The sequence below is a fragment of the Sorex araneus genome, chromosome 1 (genome assembly GCF_027595985.1).
Source record: "Sorex araneus isolate mSorAra2 chromosome 1, mSorAra2.pri, whole genome shotgun sequence".
Classification (NCBI taxonomy): Eukaryota; Metazoa; Chordata; class Mammalia; order Eulipotyphla; family Soricidae; genus Sorex; species Sorex araneus.
In genome coordinates, this window is record NC_073302.1 from 439,745,918 (window position 1) to 439,767,659 (window position 21,742).

The 21,742-nt window shown below is 39.0% G+C and overlaps 1 protein-coding gene across 1 annotated transcript in view; it reads left to right on the forward strand.

Moving 5' to 3' along the window:
- LOC101544608 (maltase-glucoamylase) overlaps positions 1-21,742 on the forward strand; it is a 244,248-nt gene that overhangs the window by 115,592 nt on the left and 106,914 nt on the right. The window contains exons 42-45 of the mRNA XM_055129619.1: positions 350-498; positions 1,093-1,177; positions 2,204-2,260; positions 4,162-4,286. Of these exons, the coding sequence (XP_054985594.1) occupies positions 350-498; positions 1,093-1,177; positions 2,204-2,260; positions 4,162-4,286 (416 nt within the window). The remainder of the gene's footprint in view (positions 1-349; positions 499-1,092; positions 1,178-2,203; positions 2,261-4,161; positions 4,287-21,742) is intronic.

Sequence of the window (21,742 nt, forward strand, 5' to 3'; positions counted from 1 at the left end):
TTTTCATTTAAAAATGGGCATAAGAATTGAATAGATGATTTTTTAAAAAAGAGTCAACAGGTACATGGGCTGATATTCAAGCTTCAGTGAATACAATTGTTTTTTTTTAATGTTATTCTTTCTGTTTTCTATCTGTGGATAGTTTATTGGCTACCTTTGGGTAGTTTCAGTAAAAGTATTACTTTGGTCTATTAAAACTATTCTGTTTTATCTATAATTATCCTTAGTTTAGTTGTGTATCATCATCATTTTGAATATGTATTTAATGACCTTCTTAAATCCCTTGCCCCCCCTCCCCATACTCAATCCACCTCATCCCACCAATGTTAGTACTTTGTTACTTTTTCAGAGGCAAGACCCTGTGTCTTGGGATAAAGACTTTGAGGATCTCTCCAGAAGTGTCCTGAATACCAGATACACCTTGTTGCCGTATCTCTATACCCTGATGTACGAGGCCAACACAGAGGGCAGTACTGTTGTGCGACCTCTACTCCATGAGTGAGTATCTCACTGGGGCCCCAGTGACACTTGCATTCTTTGTGGTTCGGGTTAAGGAAACAATGCTTTCACATCAGAAGGAAACTGTGATTGCCTTTGTCATGGCTTTCTGGGCACAGCCCATGCTTCCCCACTCTTTCAGCACTCTTTCAATCATGCCTTGGGTCTTACATAAAAGGCTAGATTAAATTTAATCTTTTATTTTCTCCGAAAGAATAAATTATAGCACGGAATATTTTCTTTCTAGTTTTTACATCAGGAAACCTGCCAATTTTTCTTGTGGTGGCAGCTCAGGTCATCTCAGGTCATGAAAGAAGGCAATTAAGGAAAGCTGTAAGGATGAAGGCCATATTTGCACTTGAAATGTGTCCAGGTTGAGGAATGTGGAGATATCTATGGTGATGACATATATAAATTCAGTCATTTCTGGAGCTGGATGAACATGCCTTATAGATAGTGAGTAATGTGTCTGGTCAAAAGTAAAGAATAGTATAGTATGAGGCAGATTTTTGAATCAAGTCTAAACAGAACGGGTTCTTGGGTTGGGGTTCTGCTGGAGGATCCCAATGGTGGTAACTTGTCTTCTCTTTCCAGGTTTGTGTCAGATAAGACCACTTGGGACATAGACAGTCAGTTCTTGCTGGGTCCAGCTCTCCTGGTCAGCCCTGTCCTGGAACCTGTGAGTATGAAGTCCTCTGGCAAGTAGAGGCATCCAGAGGCAGGTGAATAGGGCAAGAAGAGCTGTTCTGGTAGGGATCCTTATTCTACTATGTCCCCTCCTCTCCCTCTGAGCTGAAGTCCTTCACTCAGTGCTCTGGTTCTTTGCAACCCCAGCTTTCAAATCAGTGCAACAAATTCCGATTGATTGGACAATCCAGCAGGGAAAAAGAGAAACCTTCTATGTTTGAAAGCACAATCATCTCTTTACTAATTGAAATCAGCAGTATGGGTCATGTGGGTGCAGAATTATGAAGAATTTGTTGCCATCATCTACCATCATAAAAACAAAACTTTGATCAGAGTTTTCTCTGCACCAGTGCATACAGTCTTGTTAGCTAGCACTTCCCTTCCTGCTGTCAGAGGATTTGAGGTACCCACTCCTTTACTTTGGTAGTGACTGTATTTTGGACTAAAATGCTAATTAATTGTATCGTCCTAAAAATTATTGCATTACTAGTAATTTCTGAAGTATGTTTTGTGTGTTTGCTTGACTGTGGGTCAGACCCCGTGACGCTCAGAGCTTACTCTTGGCTCTTTGCTTAGGAATCATTTCTTGGGGCTGGTTTTGAAACCAGTATGTGGTATATTTTGAACTAGGGTTGGACATGTGAAAGGCAAGCACCTCACTACCTCAACTACCTATCTGGTACCATAAAGTCCTGACACCATAAACACCATAAAACTTGGCTTTCCTTAAATTCAGCCTCAAGCTTTTTCTTTAGAGATGACACAGGATAATTAAAAAAGCAAATATATGATCTTCTCTGTCAAGTTCTATGTTCCAGTCAATTTTATGGAAATGGCTATTTTAATGTAGGCAGATCTTTTTCCATTTGACAAGGGGGAAGAGTATCTCCCAATATTATTGACTTCTAGATTTTGAGACAGGTTTCATTACTCTTTGATTCATCTTTTATGCAAATTGGTTACTCTGCTCTGTATAATTAACACGGCCTACTGTCCATGCCTTTGTGTCTTATTACAGAATACCAGAACTGTCGATGCATATTTTCCCGATGCCCGCTGGTATGATTACTACACAGTAAGTTTTTCTGATTGTGTGTACAACCTGGGAAAAGAGGAGTGTGCTGAAATGCCAGATTAAACTCTGACTGCATAGGAGCTAGAGAGATGGTATAGCAGGTGAGGAGCTTGACTTCCATGCGTTGTGTGGAGCTTGGTTGTCCTAGTTTCCACCCTCAGCACCCCATATTCTCCTGAACCAGCCAGGAAGAATCCCTGAGCACAAAGCCAGGATATCCACAAATTTTTTTCTCCTTTAGAGTAGTCAAATATACTCCACTGTCAAATCTGACTGGCACCTGGTTTTGTAAATAAAGTTTTATTGGGACACATCATGGGAATTTTTTAACTTATCAACAGCAACTATGTTTCCAATACAACAACAGAGATCTTTCGTTACATCAGAAATTATCCTTGTGGTTGTTTTCTTGGTTACAGCATAGAACATATGTTGGAGTTTCAAAATAGTGCTTTCAATCATAACAGCTATGCAGTTAATGAAAAATTCACTATACTGGGCTTTTTAGGTTATTATTTTCTATGTTTGCTATTGCTTGTTTTAGAGTGTTATTTATATGATAACCTTATAGGCATATATTTATATATATTTAGCAGAGATTATTGAAATTGTTTGATCATAAAATATTTGAAGGAAAGTAAACATATTTGTGACTTCTTAGATTCTGGAAATTAAATAATTAAAAAATTTAAAATCATTGTATTGAGCCACAATATGTAGTGGAATTTAGAGAAATAAAGAATTTGGCAAAAAAAATAACTTCCTAGCTTTCCATATTTCTAGTTTCACTTGAAAATCAACAGGGGGAAATGTCTAAGATTTCAGAGTGAAATTTCCTTAGAAATCATATAATGCAATTCTTCATGCTACCAAAAAAGAAAACTGAAGAAACTCAGAACTCTGGGACTGGGATTTATTAATCCTGTGGACTGTAGACATTGGTGTCTAGATAAACAGGAATCAAAAGTGAAGCTGTATTATGGTAAAGTTACTCCTTAGTTATGAAATATAAGTCTCTAAGTGGGGGAATTTTGCCTATCAAGGAACACTGGAAATAAATGGAGACAAATCAGCTGGTCACAATGCAGTGGGTGTGGAAGATGCTACTGCATCTGCTGGAGGAACAATAGTAAGCATTCTCAAAGCACTGGACAGTCCCCATAGGATTTTGTCACAAACAGGATTATCTCACAGAGAGATTTCCATAGTGCTCAAGTTGAGAAATTTGAGAAAATGTGGAAGAATGGTTTTTTTGGAATTTTTATGCATTGAGAGTCAGAGACCACTAATTCCTGTTATGGGAAGAATGATATTATAGCTTGGGGCTGAAGACCAAGTATAGCTGATAAAGCACTTCACCTGCCTTGCATACTACTGATCTGAGTTTGACCCTAGCATCACATATGGTCTCCTGAGCACTTCCAGAAGTGATCCCTGAGACTGGCACCAGGTGGACGTCCCAAGCATAGCTGGGTGTGGCTTACTAAAAAAATATTGAATTTTAAGGAAGACAGAGTGAGTTGAAGATAAAGATTTGTAAAACAAGACCACGCACTAAGGCCTTCCTGTCAAGTATGTGTCAGGTGTTACTTTAGTCAGTAGGAGTGGAAATTGAGGAAGAAAGATGAATCAAGGTGAAAGAGAAGGAAAAAATGCCTTCAGGGGTGTATATCAGAGCAATCAAAAGTGAATAACCCCTTCTCCTGTGAGAAGGGATCCTGACCTGGTGCTGGACAGAGCAGCAGTTTGTGGAGCAGCTGGGTAAGTGTGAAGAGTGTAGTTGAGGGAGTGTGAAAGGTCAGGAAGGGCAGCAAGTTCTGTAGAGTGACAAGATGCATGGGGATTTCCGGTTCAGAGAGGCACATTCTTACCTTCATCATCTCTTTCCCTCTGGTCTGCAGGGTGAGGACATTCAAGCAAGGGGTGTAATGAAGAACTTGCCAGCCCCTCTCAACCACATTAATCTGCATGTCCGTGGAGGCTACATTCTGCCCTGGCAAGAGCCTGCACAAAACACACACCTCAGGTGAGTGACTGACCAGGTGTCCCTATTGCATGTCGCTAAGCTCAGATCATGTTAAAACCCAGTCTTCTGAAAACTTTACCCTCAGGCTCCAAAGGGCTTTAAGCATTTTGCTTGTTTTGCTTATTTGATAATTTTTTGACACGTGATTATGGATTTTCTTCTGGGCGGGAATGGTGGTGTTTTGGGCAACACCTGACAATATTCAGGGCTATTCCTAGCTCAGCACTCAGGCATAACCCCTAGTGATGCTCTAGGGAACATATGTGCTATTGGCATTGAACCAGGCTTAGAAGGATGAAAGGAAAGTGCCTTAATCCCTATACTATCTCCACGACTCAATTGGTTTTCCTAAGTGTTAATTTTTTTTCAATTAAGGTACCATTGTGTTTTTAAAAGAACATTTTATTTTAGGAATACAATTTCACAGCTTTTCAAAATCAATGTTCCAACCCCATGTTCATCATCAAGTGTTAATAATCCCTCCTCCATAGTTCATTATTATTAACAAATATATCAGATATATGTAGATAAGAGAATAGTTAGAATTTCTTATATGCATTTGAAAAAGTATACAGGGACAATGTGGATTTATGCTTGTTTTGGAAAACCTTGGATCTTAATGGAATCTTTACTAAGAAAGCTATTATAAAAAATGTGCAAACTTCATCACAACTTATGCCTGAGGCTGGGATCTCTTTTAAATTTCTAGACCTAAAAAAAAAATTCTAGAGCTAAGTCTCTGAAATAATAATAGTACCGAGTCAGAAGAATGCTTGCTCTTTTTTTAAAACTGTACTAAAAATGAAGGTTCTATTTGCAAATTACTTTTTCTTAATAAAATTATGAAAATAAAGTCTATGATTTCAACCAGTGGTTTTCAATCCTTTCACACCTGTGGGTTAACTTTGGTCCAGACCAACAGTAGAAAGTAGTGTTTGCTATTTTAATAAAATAATTATTCATATTTCGCTGATGAACAAAGAGGCTACAAGAGGTTAAATGATGAACTCAGAATCTCACAGTTGGTAAGTTTTGGTAACTTTAACTAATAATTGCAATAGTACAGTGGGTAGTGCGTTTGTCTTGCACATGGCCGACCCGGGTTCGATTTCTCCATCCCTCTCGGAGAGCCCAGCAAGCTACCAAAAGTATCCTGCCCACACGGCAGAGCCTCGCAAGCTACCCGTAGTGTAGTCAATATGCCAAAGACAGTAACAAGTCTCACAATGGAGACGTTACTGGTGCCTGCTCGAGCAAATCGATGAATAATGGGATGACAGTGATACAGTGCTAATTTTAACTATACACTGAAATTTGTGAAACCTGTCAGTGGAGTATAAAAATTCAGTTAAAAGTGGAATAACTTAAGGGCCAGTGTGACAGTACAGTGAATAGGGTTCTTGCCCTGCAAGTGGTTGACCTGGATTCTCTCTCTGGCACCACATATGGTCCCTCAAATCTTGCAAGGAGTGCTGTCTGAGCACAGAGCCAGGAGTAAGCCCTAAGCACCTCTGGGTGTAGGCAAAAGCCAACAAAATAAACAAAAAAATGAAACAACTTAGGTTATTTAGAAAAAGAACTTATAGCATGCATGTTTAAGAAATTAGGGCACAAACAAAGAAGAATCTCAATATCAGAATTTTCCTCACAATTGGAGAAGGGAAGAAACCCAAAGAGTTACTATTCATTTCTGTAGGCTTGCATTGCCTTGTCACTGTCACTGTCATCCCGTTGCTCATCAATTTGTCGAGGGGGCACCAGTAACGTCTCTCATTGAGAGACTTATTGTCACTGCTTTTGGCATATCCAATACACCACGGGTAGCTTGCCAGGCTCTGCCATGTGGGCTTGATACTCTCGGTAGCTTACCCGGCTCTCCGAGAGGGGCGGAGGAATCAAACACGGGTTGGCCACGTGAAGGGCGAACGCCCTATGACTGTGCTATTGCTCTAGCCCTGCATTGCCTTAGAGGAAAAAAATCACCATTGATCTGTTGATTGATTAATTAGCTCATTTCAGACATGAAGTCCCATAACTAATGGAGACAAGAACCAGAAGCAAATACCTACTCTCTTGAATCTGCATAGCAGTCTTCACACCCCAAAGCACTTTTCTTTGCTTTCATGAAAAAACTGGGCTTGTTGCTGTGACTTTGTTTTATTCTAATTTTTCTCTACTGTCTCCCTGCAGTCGTCAAAAGTTCATGGGCTTCAAGGTTGCCTTGAATGATACAGGGTCTGCTGAAGGCAAGTTCTTCTGGGATGATGGGAAAACCAATGGTGAGTAATGGCTGCTCTGATGCATGTCCGTCTCAGAGGCAAAGTTCCTTAGCATTGTATAGTCCTGCCTGTTCCCTTTCTAAGGTTACTCTTACTTAGTATTTTTAGATAGAGAATAACCATATACTACTTCTTTTCTTTTCTTTTCTTTTTGGGTCATACCCGACGATGCACAGGGGTCACTCAGGAATTACCCCTGGCAGTGCTCAGTGGATCTATGGGATGCTGGGAATCGAACCCGGGTCAGCTGTGTGCAAGGCAAATGCCCTAAACTGTGTTATCACTCCAGCCCCCATATATTGCTTCTAAGTGTTCGATACATACTGTACATGATTTCTGTGAATTAATAAATCTTAACTCCGAATGACCAAATTTGCTGTGTAAGCAGAATGGAAGCTGTAGGGATAATCTCTTTTTTGGCCGTTGAGATATTTTCCTGTATGCTTTCTGCTGAAGGACATGTTTCCTAAAGACATGTTTCACTGTGATAGTAAAGAAAACAGTGCTTCTCTCACTTATGTGAGTGTTTTTAAACCTGAAGCAATTCACAAACTTTTAGGTAGATGACTCAAGCACTGCCAGCTGTTTTCAGGCAAGTGCTGCCAAATAGAACTTCTAACAATGATGGGAATGTTCTAGATCTCTCTTGACAAATAAAGTAACCATTAGGCATAGGTGTGTAATGAAACTTTAAATGTAGCTAATTTATCTGGGACCTAAATTCTCAATTTTATTTCATGTTAATTAATTTTGCATGGCAGAATCTGGCAAGCTACCTGTGGCATATTCGATATGCCCAAAACAGTAACAACAAGTCTCATAATGGAGATGTTATTGGTGCCCACTTGAGCAAATCAATGAACAAGGGGATGACAGTGTAGCACTGTAACACTTGTTAATTTTTTAGTTTTATCTTGACCCTTTTTCTTCTTTTTTTATTGAGTCACTGTGAGATATAGTTACAAGCCTTCATGTTTGAGTTACAATCACACAATGATTAACACCCATCACTCCACCAGTGCACATTCCCCACCACCCATGTCCCCAGTATACTCCTACTTTCCCACCCTCCCACTGCCTGCATAGCAGACAATACTCCCCATACTCTCTACTTTGGGTCTTTTTGGTTTGCAATGCAGAGACTGAGAGTTTATCAAACTTGCTCCTTTATCTACTTACAGCGCACATCTCCCATCCTGAACGATTCCTCCAATCATCAATTTTTTAGTGATTCCTTCTCTATTCCAGCTGCCTTCTCCTCCCAGCCTCCACCCCACTGCCCTTTGTGAGGCAAGCTTCAAGCTATGGATCAATCTTCTTGGCCCTTGTATCTACTATCCTTGGGTGTAAATCTCATGTTATGTTCTTTTATACTCCATAAATGAGTGCAGTCCTTCTATATCTGTCCCTCTCTTTCTGACTCATTTCACTTAGCATGATATGCTCCATGTCTATCTAAGCAAATTTCATGACTTCATCTCTCCTTACAGCTGCATAGTATTCCATTGTGTAGATGTAACAAGGTTTATTTAACTGGTTGTCTGTTCTCGGGCACTTAGGTTGTTTCCAGGTTTTGGCTATTGTGAACAGTGCTGCAATGAACATATAGGTGCAGATGTCATTTCTACTGTGCTTTTTTGCACCCTTGTGATATATTCCCAGAAGTGGTATTGTGGGGTCATATAGAAGCTCAATTTCTAGTTTTTGAAGGACTGTCCATATTGTTTTCCAAAAAGGCTGGACCAGTCGGCATTTCCACCAACAGTGAAAGAGCGTCCCTTTTATCCTACATCCATGCCAGCACTGGTTGCTTTTGTTCTTTTGAATCTGCGCCATTCTCTGTGGTGTGAAATGATATCTCATTGTTGTTTTGATTTGCATCTCCCTGATGACTAGCGATGTGGAGCATTTTTTCATGTGCCTTTTGGTCATTTGTATTTCTTTTTTGAGGAAACTTCTGTTCATTTCTTCTCCCCATTTTTTGATGGGGTTGGAATTTTTTTTTTTTGGCATAGTTCTACTAGTGTCTTGTATATCCTGGATATTAATCCTTTATCAGATGGGTACTCGGCAAAAGTTCTCTCCCATTCTGTGGGTTCTGTCTGTACTTTGGTCTCATGACCCTTTTTCAGCCCAGAAATATACCACAGGTAAGTGCTTCCCCAAATATCTATGGTTCATGACATGTTTGACTTGGAATTTATTTTTGGTTATTGGTGTTCAGAAAATTTTTGCTATTGCCAAAGTTTTAGCAAACCCAAATTCAATTATGTGACCCCAGAGAGGATTACCACCTTTGTTTTAGAAAACAAAGCTCTAGAGGATACCTGTTGTCCTTTAGATTGCACATAATCAAATTAAGTGAGAAAGGGGAGTGCCACATGGGGAAATGGGTGGTGCAAAGTGTAGAAGGTAGCATGGAAAAGTCTGAAATAAGTTTCTGTTTAGGGAACTTTTAATGGAGTTTCTTATTTCCCTGAACCTGTGGCACAAATGAAGCACAAGAGAGAAGGAGAACTGTTGTTTGTTCTTTGAAGATTGAATTTGAAAATTGCCTAAATACTTCTCAAGTTAAACCAAGCAAGACATCAGCTTTGGTGTTTGTGATGTGCACTCTGTGTGTGCACATGTGTGTGCTCTAGCAGAAGGAGTCTGTAAATTCTGAGGTGACAGGGGAGCTTTTGATAGTGGTAGACCACAAGAAAGAAAAGAATTCAGTTTAATTCTAAATTAATTAAAGAATTAATAGTTGAGTCCATGCCATGAGGTGATTCTGCAACACAGCTGCATCTTACGCACTTATTGCAAACATTTGGTACAGAGGCTGGGGAAAGTCTGACCACTCTCACTGTCATCATTATCATCCCGTTGTTCATTGATTTACTCTAGTGGGTACCAGTAACGTCTCTATTCCTCTTAGCCCTGAGATTTTAGCAGCCTCTCCTCACTTGTCTTTCCCAATGATTGGAGGCTCTTTCAGGGTTAGGGGAATGAGACCTATTGCTACTGTTTTCGGCATGTTGAATATGCCACGGGTAGCTTGCCAGGCTCTGCTTGTAACTCTGAATCTATGCTTTCATTTATTCTAGGATTTTGGAAAACAATCATTTAGATATTTAACATTTAATGTTATAAAGAGAAATCTCTCTTCAATATTCTCTTAGATATGTAGAACTTTTGCTCTAATTTCATCATTTAATATGTGACATAATGGTTCGACTTGCCTCTTTCTTTTGATGCATGACTTTTCAACTATGTAAACTCATAATTGAAAAACAATGTCCAAAGAAGTGCACCCTTTGAAATCTACAAATATATAAACTATTGAAAAAAACATACACAATTAAAAACAAAAGGAACCCAGGAGATCCTTAAACATGCTCTGCCTTAGAAGCCAAACGTGCATGAATTATGCAACCATTATGCATCAAATTAAAAAAAACATGACTTTAAAATATTGTTTTATGAAGGAATTTTGTTCTGGTATATTTATGGTCTAAAAGAAACTACTACAAAAGACTAATTCATTAGGCTCTCTAACTTAAAGCTTACAAAGAGTTCATAAGCAAATACTTCAGCTAACAAAACACAAATGAATTTTCTAGTTAATACAAAAGAATACTTTGTTCAATAGCCTTGCAACAAATAGGACATTCATTCATTCAGTCTCCACAGAGCTGACACATTCCGTGGCCACAGAGGAAAATCATATTTTATAGACAATCCAAACACACAGAGCACGTTGTCTGTTCTTTAATGTCTTGTAACTGTTTTTGCAACTTCTGCATATCTGCATTGACATTGGTATTATCCTTGTCCTTTTGCAATACTGGAATATTCCCACTTGAGATATCATCACCAACATCTTCTGAACTTTTCCCTCCACAACACATAATGAAAGGCACTCTCTGCTCAACTACTGTGCAACACTGCACACACTTTGTCATCAGGCTAGCACAGTTCTCACAAGCACACATGTGTCCGCAAGGTTGAAAAAGAACAGCTGCTTTCTTGTCAGAGCATACCACACATTCTTTGATCTTGGTCCTGGACTGAACTTGTTCTTTACAGATCAAACTACTCTCACAAGAAGAAACTCTGTAGAGAATAAAAATGGCACAGAAAATGAACCAAAATCATGTCTACTTTCTCTACCAACAAGTAGGTGATAGAATTTTAGAGTATAACTCCAGACGACTATTATTTTGTTGTTTGCAGATACCATTGGAAAAGGCAGTTATTACCTGGCAAGCTTCACTGTCAGCAATGTAAGTGTGGCTGATAAACCAAGGGATAATGGAGTTCTGCCAGTGTCATGGGGCTCTGCATGGCACCGGGATTCTAGGTGGTACTTGATGCTGTGAGAATCTGAAGGGCGTAAGGTACCACCTACAGTTCCTTCATTACGTTTTAATATGCATTATTCACTTCCTCAAAACTTAAGATGGAGATTTAGTTTGAACCTAGGGAAGTTTCTGTGATTAACCAATGCTTCACTGGTTACTTATGTCACACCTGCACAGACTGCTCCTATAGTACGTGACTCATAGTCCTATATTGCTGTGGAATGACCTGCACATTTTGTGACTTCTTCACATGTAGAATTTCTGATACTGAGACTCTTTGCCTCCTTGGAATTCAGGGAAATGCCAGGTATTCATCAGACCCTCAGCCAATACAAAGTTAGAGGATTGGCAACAAGGGATAGAATATCAAAATCATAGCCTTAAAGGGCACTATTCAAGAGCGTTAGAAGATAACTCTGACATTGTAAATACCTACACTGTAAATCATCTACATTTATAAATGCCTAAAAAGAGGTTGGGAAGTATCGGGGATATTGCTCAGCATTAGAGCATAGATAGGATTTTCATGTCTGTAGCCTTGGGTTTAATCTCTGACACTGAAAACAGAAAAAGGAAAAGTTGAAAGCTTTTTCTATTTTTACCTCCTCAAATTTCTTTTATCTCCTATTGACAGAAGAGGATGACACATAGCACAGTTTCCGGCAACATCAACTCAAACCCTCTGAAGTTGGGATATATTGAGATCTGGGGAGTGGACAATGTCTCCCCCCCAGTCCAAGCCATCATGGCCGTGACCAATGGGATTACTACACGCGATATACGTCCCCAAACAAACTACAACCCTACAACAAAGGTTTGTGACCACTGAAAAGTTCAATGGTATTTCCGAGCCCTGAGCTAGTTGTACAACTTCTATCTGATTCCCTTATAATATAGACAAGGTAACCATTGAATGTGAAGAAATGCAAGGAATAGTTTATCTTTTTCAAAATTTCTGTATTTTAGCTTATTTTTTTATTATGTTGATTTTTTATTAATTTTATTTTATTGATACTATATTCGATAAGCCAAAAACAGTATTGGGTCTCATTCCCCTGAACGTGACAGGGACAAATGGAGACATTACTGGCACCTACTCGAGCAAATTGATGAGCAATGGAATGACAGTGATACAGTGACAGTGACATATTGATTTTTTAATTATTTTATGTACTATTGTTTTTTAAGGTTAATTTCTTTTTAAAAAATAATTTTTATTGAAGCACTGTGATTCTCAAAGTTACATATAATTGAATTTCAAGCATGAATTTTCCAACAACAAGCCCATTATTAACTTTCCTCTACCAATGTCCCCAATCTCCTTCACACCCCCAGCCTGGCTCATTAACGGGCACACTTTCAAGTTTCATGGTTGTAGTTTAGATCTCATTCATTCATTTTGTTGTTGTTGTTCTGTGGTTCAGATACTTACTGAGGACAACTTGTTCTCAGTAATTTGAGATAAACTGCTTCATCTTAAAACTGCCCCTGCCTCCTAGCCTTGTTGGCTCCTTTCTGCCTCTTTTACTTCCCCCTTCAGTTTCTATCCTTCCTTATCATTCTCAGTTCTATAATTGAGGGAACAGGGTAATCTAGGTAGCTCCCCTTTGAAACCTGTCATTCCCTATCCTGCTATTCTATATACTACAGATAAGTGAGAACATCCAGCATTTGTCTTTCTCTTTCTGACTCACTTTGTTTAGTATGGTAGCCTCCAGTTTCACCCAAGCTGTGGTGTATTGCATGGTTTCATTCTTGCAGCTGTATAGTATTCCATTGTATTCCATTATATATACAGCACAACTTCAATATATACTTGTCACTCATTGGACACCTAGGTTGATTCTATATCTTAGCTATTGTGCCAAGTATTGCAGTGGGTAGTGGTATGCATGCTCTTTTCAGCAAATATTTTTGTTTTCTGAAATAGATACCAAAAAGCAAAAATTTTGGGTCATATGGCAACTCTCATCTCATTTTTCCTAGAAATCTCCATACTGTTTTCTGTAAGGGTTAGTTAAACCAGGCAACATTTCCACCAGTGGTTCAGAGAGTTCCTTTTTCACCACATCCTCCTCAACAGATTGTTCTCAGTATTTTTTGTTATGTGCCAATCTCACAATCTCATCATTGTCTTGATTTGGATTTCCCTAATGATTTGTGATGATGAGCACTTTTTCATGTGCCTATTGGCTACTTGTTTGTCTTTTTCAGAAAACTATCTGTTCATTTTTTCTCTGCATTTTTTAATAGAGTTTTTGGATTTTGTTGTTGTTAGTCTTTGATAGCTCTTATATATCTTGGACAGTAAGCCTTTACATGATTTGCTGCTAAACCCTTACATGATGTGCTGCATTCAAATATTTTTTTTCCATTTAGTTTGGTGTCCTTGAGGTTTAGCCCAGGTTTCTTTTGCTATGCAGAAACTCTTTAATTTGATGTAGCATATTTATTTATTTTTGTTTCTGTTGCTTTTGCCAATGGAATCATATTATTGAAAACACCTTTGAGGTCCAACTCTTCGTGTGTTCTCTCATGTTTTCCACAGTCTACTTATGGATCTTATGGTCCTTGAACCACCTTAAGTTGACTCTTATGTAAGGTATAATAGAGAGAGCCAGCTTAATTTTTTTTAACATGTGACTATTCAGTTTTCCCAACCCTATTTGTTGAAGGATCTATCTTTAGTTCATTCACTCAGCTCCTTTGTAGAAATTAATTGACCACAGATCTGTGAGATATTTTATGTATTATATTCTAACCCACTGGTCAGAGAGTCTCTCCTTATTCTAGTACCATGCTGTTTTGATCACCATATATTTATATTATAGTTTCAAGTTAACTAATGAGATACTTCCCAATCTATTAATTTTTATTTTGCATTTGATAATTAGGAGTGATTTCTGATTCAATACAGATTTTGTTATTCACTGTCACTCACTGTATCACTGTCATCCCGTTGCTCATTGATTTGCTCTAGTGGGCACTAGTAATGTCTCTATTGTGAGACTTGTTATTCATTGAAGAATGTCATCTGAATTTGGATGAGGATTGTGTGAAATATATAATAATTTAGGCAGAATGATCATTCTGATAACATTTATTATTCCAATCTATTAACATGGAATATTTTTCCATTTCCTAAGATCTTATTTTATGTCAAGTGGCTTGTACTTATCATGGTGCAGATATTTTCATTCATTTCTCTGTTGACTCCTTGTTACTTGCTATTCGGGGCACTCCTTTGAATGGAGTATATCTTTTGATATATTTATCTTCTAGTTCATTATTTGCATATAGAAATGTGACGTATTATTGTCTGTTGACTTTGTAGCTGACTACTTTGCTGTAGTAAAGTAGCTGACTACTTTTTAAAAGAAATAAACTAGCAGTGTTATCATTTAAGCAAAATATATGGCATGAATTGGGTAAGATTTCTCTGAAAATCAGACTCATGATACACCATTTTTGGTCCACCCCCAGCTGTGCTCAGGAGTTACTCCTGGCTCTGCACTCAGGAATCACTCCTGGTGGTGCTCAGGGAATCATATGGGATGCCAGGGATCGAACCCAGGTCAGCTGCACTCAAATCGATTACCTTACCCATTGTACTATTTCTTATGGCCCTCATGATACATTATTTCACAAAAAAATTTCTTCTGTTATCTCTGGATTTTGATCTCACCAACAGCTAGGATTCATAATTATGAATAATATTCATAAATATTATTCATAATAATGCCTCTGCGTTATTTTAGATATAATTCTAATTAGATATCATTAGATTCTGCGATGCAGCATCTCATCTGCTTCCTTTCTTTTCTATTTTCTGTTGCTTTCTGGGTCACACCCAGCGATGCTCAGGGGTTTCTCCTGGTGGTGCTCAGGGGACCATATGGGATTCCAGGGATTAAACACGGGTCGGCCGCGTGCAAGGCAAGCGCCCTCCCCGCTCTGTATCGCTCCAGTCCCTCATACGCTCTGCTCAACCATCACCGCCTGACTTCCAGGAACATCCTGAGGGTCAGGCAGCTAAGACTAAGGTGTGGCCTGAGGCCCACAAGAAACCCAAGTTGGTGGGTCTGGCTCTTCTCCCCTCTGGACTCACTGTGTCGTCCATGAAAGGGGGTGACGGTGTTGTTTTTCCTGGAGCCGCCAGGACAGCCCCCAACCCTAGTGCGCACTCTGGGAGCACTTTTCTCCCAAGGATCTTCATTGTAACTTTGAGGGCCTCACAAGCAGTGCTCAGGGGGCCTGGTAGCCGGCCCTTGGGATTCTCGTCCCACTGGACTGGACTGTTAGAGGCTGGGGTGCCGGGCATGGTGCTGAGGGATCCTCCAGGACCGCCCCCGCGGTGCTCAGGGACCTGTGGCTTGCATCCCAGCTGTGCGCCACGCTAACTTGGCCAGGGCCAGCAACCGAATCCTGCCTTGGCTTCTGAACTACATGTCTCTACCGTGTGTGGTTATGAGAGGGGGTCACTGAGACTGGAAAACCTCGGGGATTTTCCGAGGAGCAGCCAAGGCTGCTGTGACACCCGTTTTGGCCGCCAAGGCAGACTCACTGGGACCTGGACCTAGGTGGCCTTCTTTCTTGTCTTTCAGATTTTTATTTTGTCTTTAGTTATAGCAGACTACCGCAATAGCACAGTGGGTAGGGGGTTTGCCTTGCTTGCGGCCAACCCAGGCTTGATTCCTCTGTCCCTCTGCGAGAGCTACCGAGAGTATTCCACCCACACAGCTACCCCTGGCGTATTCAATATGCCAACAACAGTAACAACAGGTCTCACAGTGAGATGTTATTGGTGCCCACTGGAGCAAATTGATGAACAACGGGACAATAGCGCTAATGCTTCTGTAGTTTGTTATCCAGCTATTCATTTATACTAACCAGTAGTAGCAATGAAGTTCTTGCATACTGGGCATTAACAATGGTCATGAGTGTTGCTTAACTTACAGTAATTGTTAAACTATTGATTGCAAGACACTTTCTGATCTTACAAATGATAAAACATGCAAAATGTTTGAACTGTGGGATTTAAACGTTCCAAGATTTTTGCTCATGATAACGGGGATCTTTTCTTGAGTGCTTACTGCTTGCTTATTTTTTCCCCTTACTCCTACTTGATATAAAGTTCTGAAATAAAATTTTTAATTTTTTTTGTATTTTTCATTTCTTTCCTCATTTTTGTGGTTCTTGTCAACCAACTTCCCTAATTTTTCCAAGGGCTTCTATTCGACTTTGTCCAACTTGTCACCGACAAACTCTGGACTGACACACCAGCTAACTCCTGGATACATGATAAAACTTTATTGAAAATACTTAGCTAGAAAAAAAGATGAAATACTGGACTCTTGTTGGGCAATCATCCAGGAATAAAAGGGAAATAGGAGAAGAAAGAAGGAGGGCTCTGAGGAAGGAAGTGAGAACACGCTTTCCAAGTTGACTCTTCAGTTACATGTTATTGAGGAATGTCCTTTCTCTTTCACTTTAGCAATCTTTGTGCTGTAAGAAGTTAAGAAACACCCTCCTCACCTGAAAACTCAAGGAGTCTGTCAGCTTGTCAATGAATAATGAAAGACTTACTGTGTTGTAGGGACTAATTGCAAGTACTGAATTTGCTTGAGCATGGGAAATTTCAATCACAAGATGTCTAATACTTGTCCTTTGGTTTCCAACAGGTATTAAACATTACTGTGACCAATGAAAAAATCGGCTTACATAACTTCACTTCATTGACATGGTAAAACACTCTACAGACTTTTAAAGCAGTGCCCATCCATGCATGGATTTGATGGCACTTATATTTCATGCTCATAATATTTTTGTTAATTGATTTATGATCTTTATTAGAAAATACTTAAAAATTTTTGTTCTATGTTTCTCTATGACCTATCATACAGGTTTTCAGGGATGTGAGGAAATATTTGTTGATTATGTTAATGTTCCTATGTGATTAATTTGGTACTGGTGGATCTTCAGATAATGTGTATTGAAGATGCTCTGAAGATTAAACATTTCTGTGTATAATCATGGAATGGGTCTAATTCTTGCAACAACATAAGGACACAGGGAAAAGTGTGACATGACAGTGTTATGTCATGGAGCTAACTCATACTCCAGCAAAGTATCCAGAAAGAACATCTTCTATTTGCTTGTTAGGTCACAATCACACAATCACAATATCCCCTTAATCACCGATTTCTTGGGCGGGCTCAGTAACATCTCATTTCGTCCTTTCCCTGAGATCTTAGAAGTCTATCTCAACTGACCCTCCTAATGATGTTGCACTGGGGGCTCTTCAGGGTCAGGGGAATGAGATCCAGCTTGTTACTGAATTTTGCATATGAATACACCATAGGAAGCTTGCAAGACTGTCCCCTGTGGGCAGGAAACTCTCAGAAGATTGCCAGTTTCTCCCAGAGGGAGAAGTAGGCTAAAGATATCGCTTGTTAGGTGAGGGGAGAAAATATGCTGAAAACATGATATTAAGATCAGGTAAACAAAGCAAGGAAGATGACAAGAAGCAGGATTAAAATGTTTGTGATAAGTAAGGAGGTAACACAAAAATATCAGGGGTAAGTGACCTCAGAGAGGAGAAAAGAGAGCCAATGCACTTGCAAGCAAGAGTTTTGTGGACGAACTCTTCAGTGCTGTTGCCTTTGGTCTTTTGTTGCTCCCTTACTGTGTATGTTTATGTGTCTAGAGGTGCAGGAGAAAAGGGGTGGATGGGAGGGACCATTGGGACATCTGTGGAGGGTCGTGAGCACTCTTGTGGTGGGTGTGGTATTGGAGTGCTGTATGCATGCAGCTGTCTTTAACAGTATTGCAAATCACAGCACCCTATTTAAAACATATTTCTTTAAAAAAGCAAAAATAAATGACAGGGGGAACTCTAAGTTTATGGGAATCAGGATGAGGATGAGATTTGAGCAAGAAAAAAACTGAAGATGTAATTTAGATGTACAAAACAGCATTTTTATTTAAACATACTTTCCTCTACTCTATTCCAAATGTTTTTAACCATAGTTGAAACAAATGCATGTATTGCACTTTCCAGAGAAAAATAAAACAAGCACATTTACAAGAAATTTCGAGTTTTGTGGTGTTTTGTGGTATTTTGACTTGTGTGGTAATCAATCTCACTTTAGGATCAAGATTTTTTGTTCAACAAATCCTTGTGAGCTTGTCTTTGCCCTCAGAGTTTCTGTAATCTCTTCCACCAATAAAATATAATATTCATGATTATTTGTACCTTTCTATATGCTTCTCATGGGGATATTCTTAAGATTTAGGTATGTAGAAGCATGTTATTAGGTCTTTGTGGCTTTAATCATCATAGAAAATATTTGATTTGGCAAAATACCAATTGAAAAATATGGAATTTGTAACAGAAATTGAAAAAAATTGTAATAAAAATGTTTAAACTATAATAATAATTAAAATTTCAGATAAGTAAATTGCATATTAATGCTCAGCTGACACAGTTTTTAATATGAATTAGTAGATTGTTTTAGTAATAGATATATGTCCATCCTCATGTCTGATTTTTTCTTTCAATATGAAGAATTCACCTTTTAGTTGCATACTCAGTGTTAAAATAAGGCCACAATGAATAATATTGTTAAATTGGCTAAATTTTATAATTATCAAAATGAGTGATAGTTTTTACTGTTACTGGGGTGACATAGTTCACAATAGTGTTACATGTATGATTTAGATTATAATATTACTGAACCATATGCACCATAAATTACCCAAATCCCCCCCCCCCTTATTGTCATTATTTCCTTCCCATTGTTCCCACCCTTACCCCTGCTGAAGAAACTAAGCTCTGTCTTCAGAGTCTAAGGGTTGGTTTTCACTATATCTTGTCTACTGTTCCCTTGATTTCTTTTTTTTAATATAACACCTGTGGATGAGATCATCCAGTATTTGTCTTTTTCTGACTTATTTTGCTTAGCGTAGCACTCTTGGTTCTATTCATATTTTAGCAAAGAGCAAGGCCTCCTTTTTCTCCCTTACAGCTGAGTAATATTTTTTTGTGTACGTATACCACATCTTTCTTATCCATTAACAACATTATCTGTTGTTGGGGCATTTGGGTTGTTTCTATAACTTGGTTATTATAAATAGTCATCAGTGAACATTAGTGTGTATGGAATCTTTTTAATTAACGCTTTGTGTTTTGGGGATAAATATTAAGGAACTTCTGGATCATATGGTAACTCGATTTTAATGTTTTTGAGAACTCTCCATAAAATTATCCATAAAGGCTGATTACATTGCGGATCTACTTCTACTGTTTTTAAAATTATCACAATATTTAATTTTATTTATTTAATTTGGGGGCCACACCTAGCATTGTTTGGGGCTCACTCCTGGCTCTGTGGTCAGAGATCACTCCTGCCAGGGCTCAGGGACCACATAAGATGTCCAGGATTGAACCCAGGTTGGGCGCATAGTAAGGCTAGAAGCTTTCCTGCTGCACTATCAGTCCGACTCAACAGCTCTACCAACTGTTATGGAGACTTTGAGATGAAGATGTGAGCTAACTATGAAACTAGTGAACACGGAAAATAACCAGGGGATTCTCTGATCAAAGATGGGAGCCATGTCAGCTCTCCTCTAATCAGTTCAGGAAGACTTCCAGGGTGGGAGAATGATTGATTTATTTTATAACAATGTTTTATATTATCCTCAAAATTGAAATGGTGGAGGGAAGTTCTGGGTTATGAAATGCACAGAGAGAGACTATGACCAGGTCCCCGAGAGAAGGATGAAGAGGCCTCTCAGCACCTGTGTGCGTGGACTGCCTTGTCAGACTGGTGAAACCTGGGGAACCCCACCTGGGAACTATGTTCTCAAACGACAAAGCAAACATGAGTACTACGCTAAAGAAACCCTATTGTGTTTTTAAAGTGCCATTAAATTATTACTCAAATATTAAAACATCAGCAAATTATACACAATTTGTTCATGAGCACATTCAGATCTAGGAATATTATCATCATACTTCCAATTTGATGATAGGCATGAATATTTTGAGATTTCAACTAAAGTTTTATAATGCGACATGAAAATATCTGTGATTCTATTCTTGAAAATCATATATCTACTGTTAGAATTGCTGTGGTTTGTTACCTATATTTATAATAGAAGGAGATGCTAAATTTCACTTTGAATTTAGTAAAAAAACATTTTCCCAACTATCATTAGATTCCATAAATTATATTCCTCGAAGGACTGGGGACTCTAGTTGAAGAACCCCATATGAAGGCCTGCAAACTTTCCAGACTTTAATTCTGTAGCTTTTATGGGGCAAGAGTTCCTGTGCTTCACTCCTGAATTTTCTTGAATTCATTCATTTTGACTGAGCAGTTTGTTCCACAAGAGAATATTGACTTTCAGTCTAGAACTGAAGATATTTTTAGAAGACTATTGAAAGAAGGTCATGGCAGAGTTGGATTCTGTGCTCCCTTATCTTTCTCCCTCTCCCTCCACCTCCCCTTTCCATTCCCCACCCCTCCTTTCTTTCTGTCTTTCTCCAAACTGTGTGCCCATATCTGAGTGGAAAATCACATCCTGCCTCTCCCCATCACAAGTTGTGAGATCCCACAAACAGGACATTTCATGCTGCTTTGAATGAGAAACCCTCAGAAGCTATCTACCGAGTGAGGAGCCTTGTTAAATCAGTTTGTGTCTCTAAGATCATGTCATAGAGATCTTTAAGCTACAAGTTTCAAACAAAAAACTGATTTCCATACACACTAAGAAGCTGCTTAAAGCTTCAGGACCCTTTGTTTCCCTCGATCAATAGAGAGAAAGAGGATTGTCAGAGTTTGAGCACATACATGTTTGTATATCAAAGACACATATGTTTGTACATAATACACATAGTCTAAATTTTTATTCCAGTGCAATTTATGTTTGTGTCTCACAAGACATTACATATAACAGACATGTAAAACTTTTGAGAAGCAGGACACGAGATCAACAGTCCTCAAATAAATAGATCTCAGGACCAATTTTTAATTGAATTTTATTCATTTTTTAATTTATTTTTTAAATTTAGTCACTGATATACACAGTTACAAATGTTCACACTTGGGTTTCACCAGCGACTTCTTATAGAAATGCATCTAGACTGTGAACTGAGCTACAACCCCATGCCACCTGGGGAGGGGAAAGGATTTTCTCTCTCAACCCTTTCTTTCTGCGGGGGAGATGGCAGCGGTGGCGGTGGCACCCACGTGGCGACGGCCATCTTCCAGAACTCACAACCCAAAGGTATAAGTTTGCAGTGATGTGGCTCGCAGGAGATCATGGGATGGGGGTGTTACCGGCACGCTCTCCGCCCAGATGAGGTCCGGTGCAGCCGCTCATGAAACGGCCCCTCTGCTCCTTAAAGACTATGATCCAGGAGGTCTACTAACCCATTTCGGCACCCAGCAGCTTCTTATAGAAATGCATCTAGTTTGTGAACTGAGTTAAAATATCAGAAATCCAAAACTCGTATAAACTCATATAATCATATAACCTTCATTCTCAGCAATGGAAAACAAATTATCAAATGATGCCTTTTCAGCAGGTTTGATTGTTGGGGGAAAATTCCAAATAATAATAGTGAGTTCTCTGTTGAAATATTGAAGGTATTCAAAGTATAGAGAGAATAAAGTGAAGATCATTAGCCACTCAGGTTGGGGGTTGTGGGAGGGGGGGTATATTGGGGTTCTTGGTGGTGGAACATGTGCACTGGTGAAGGGATGGGGGTTTGATCATTATATGACTGAGACTGAAACCTGAAAGCTTTGTAACTTTTTTCACAGTG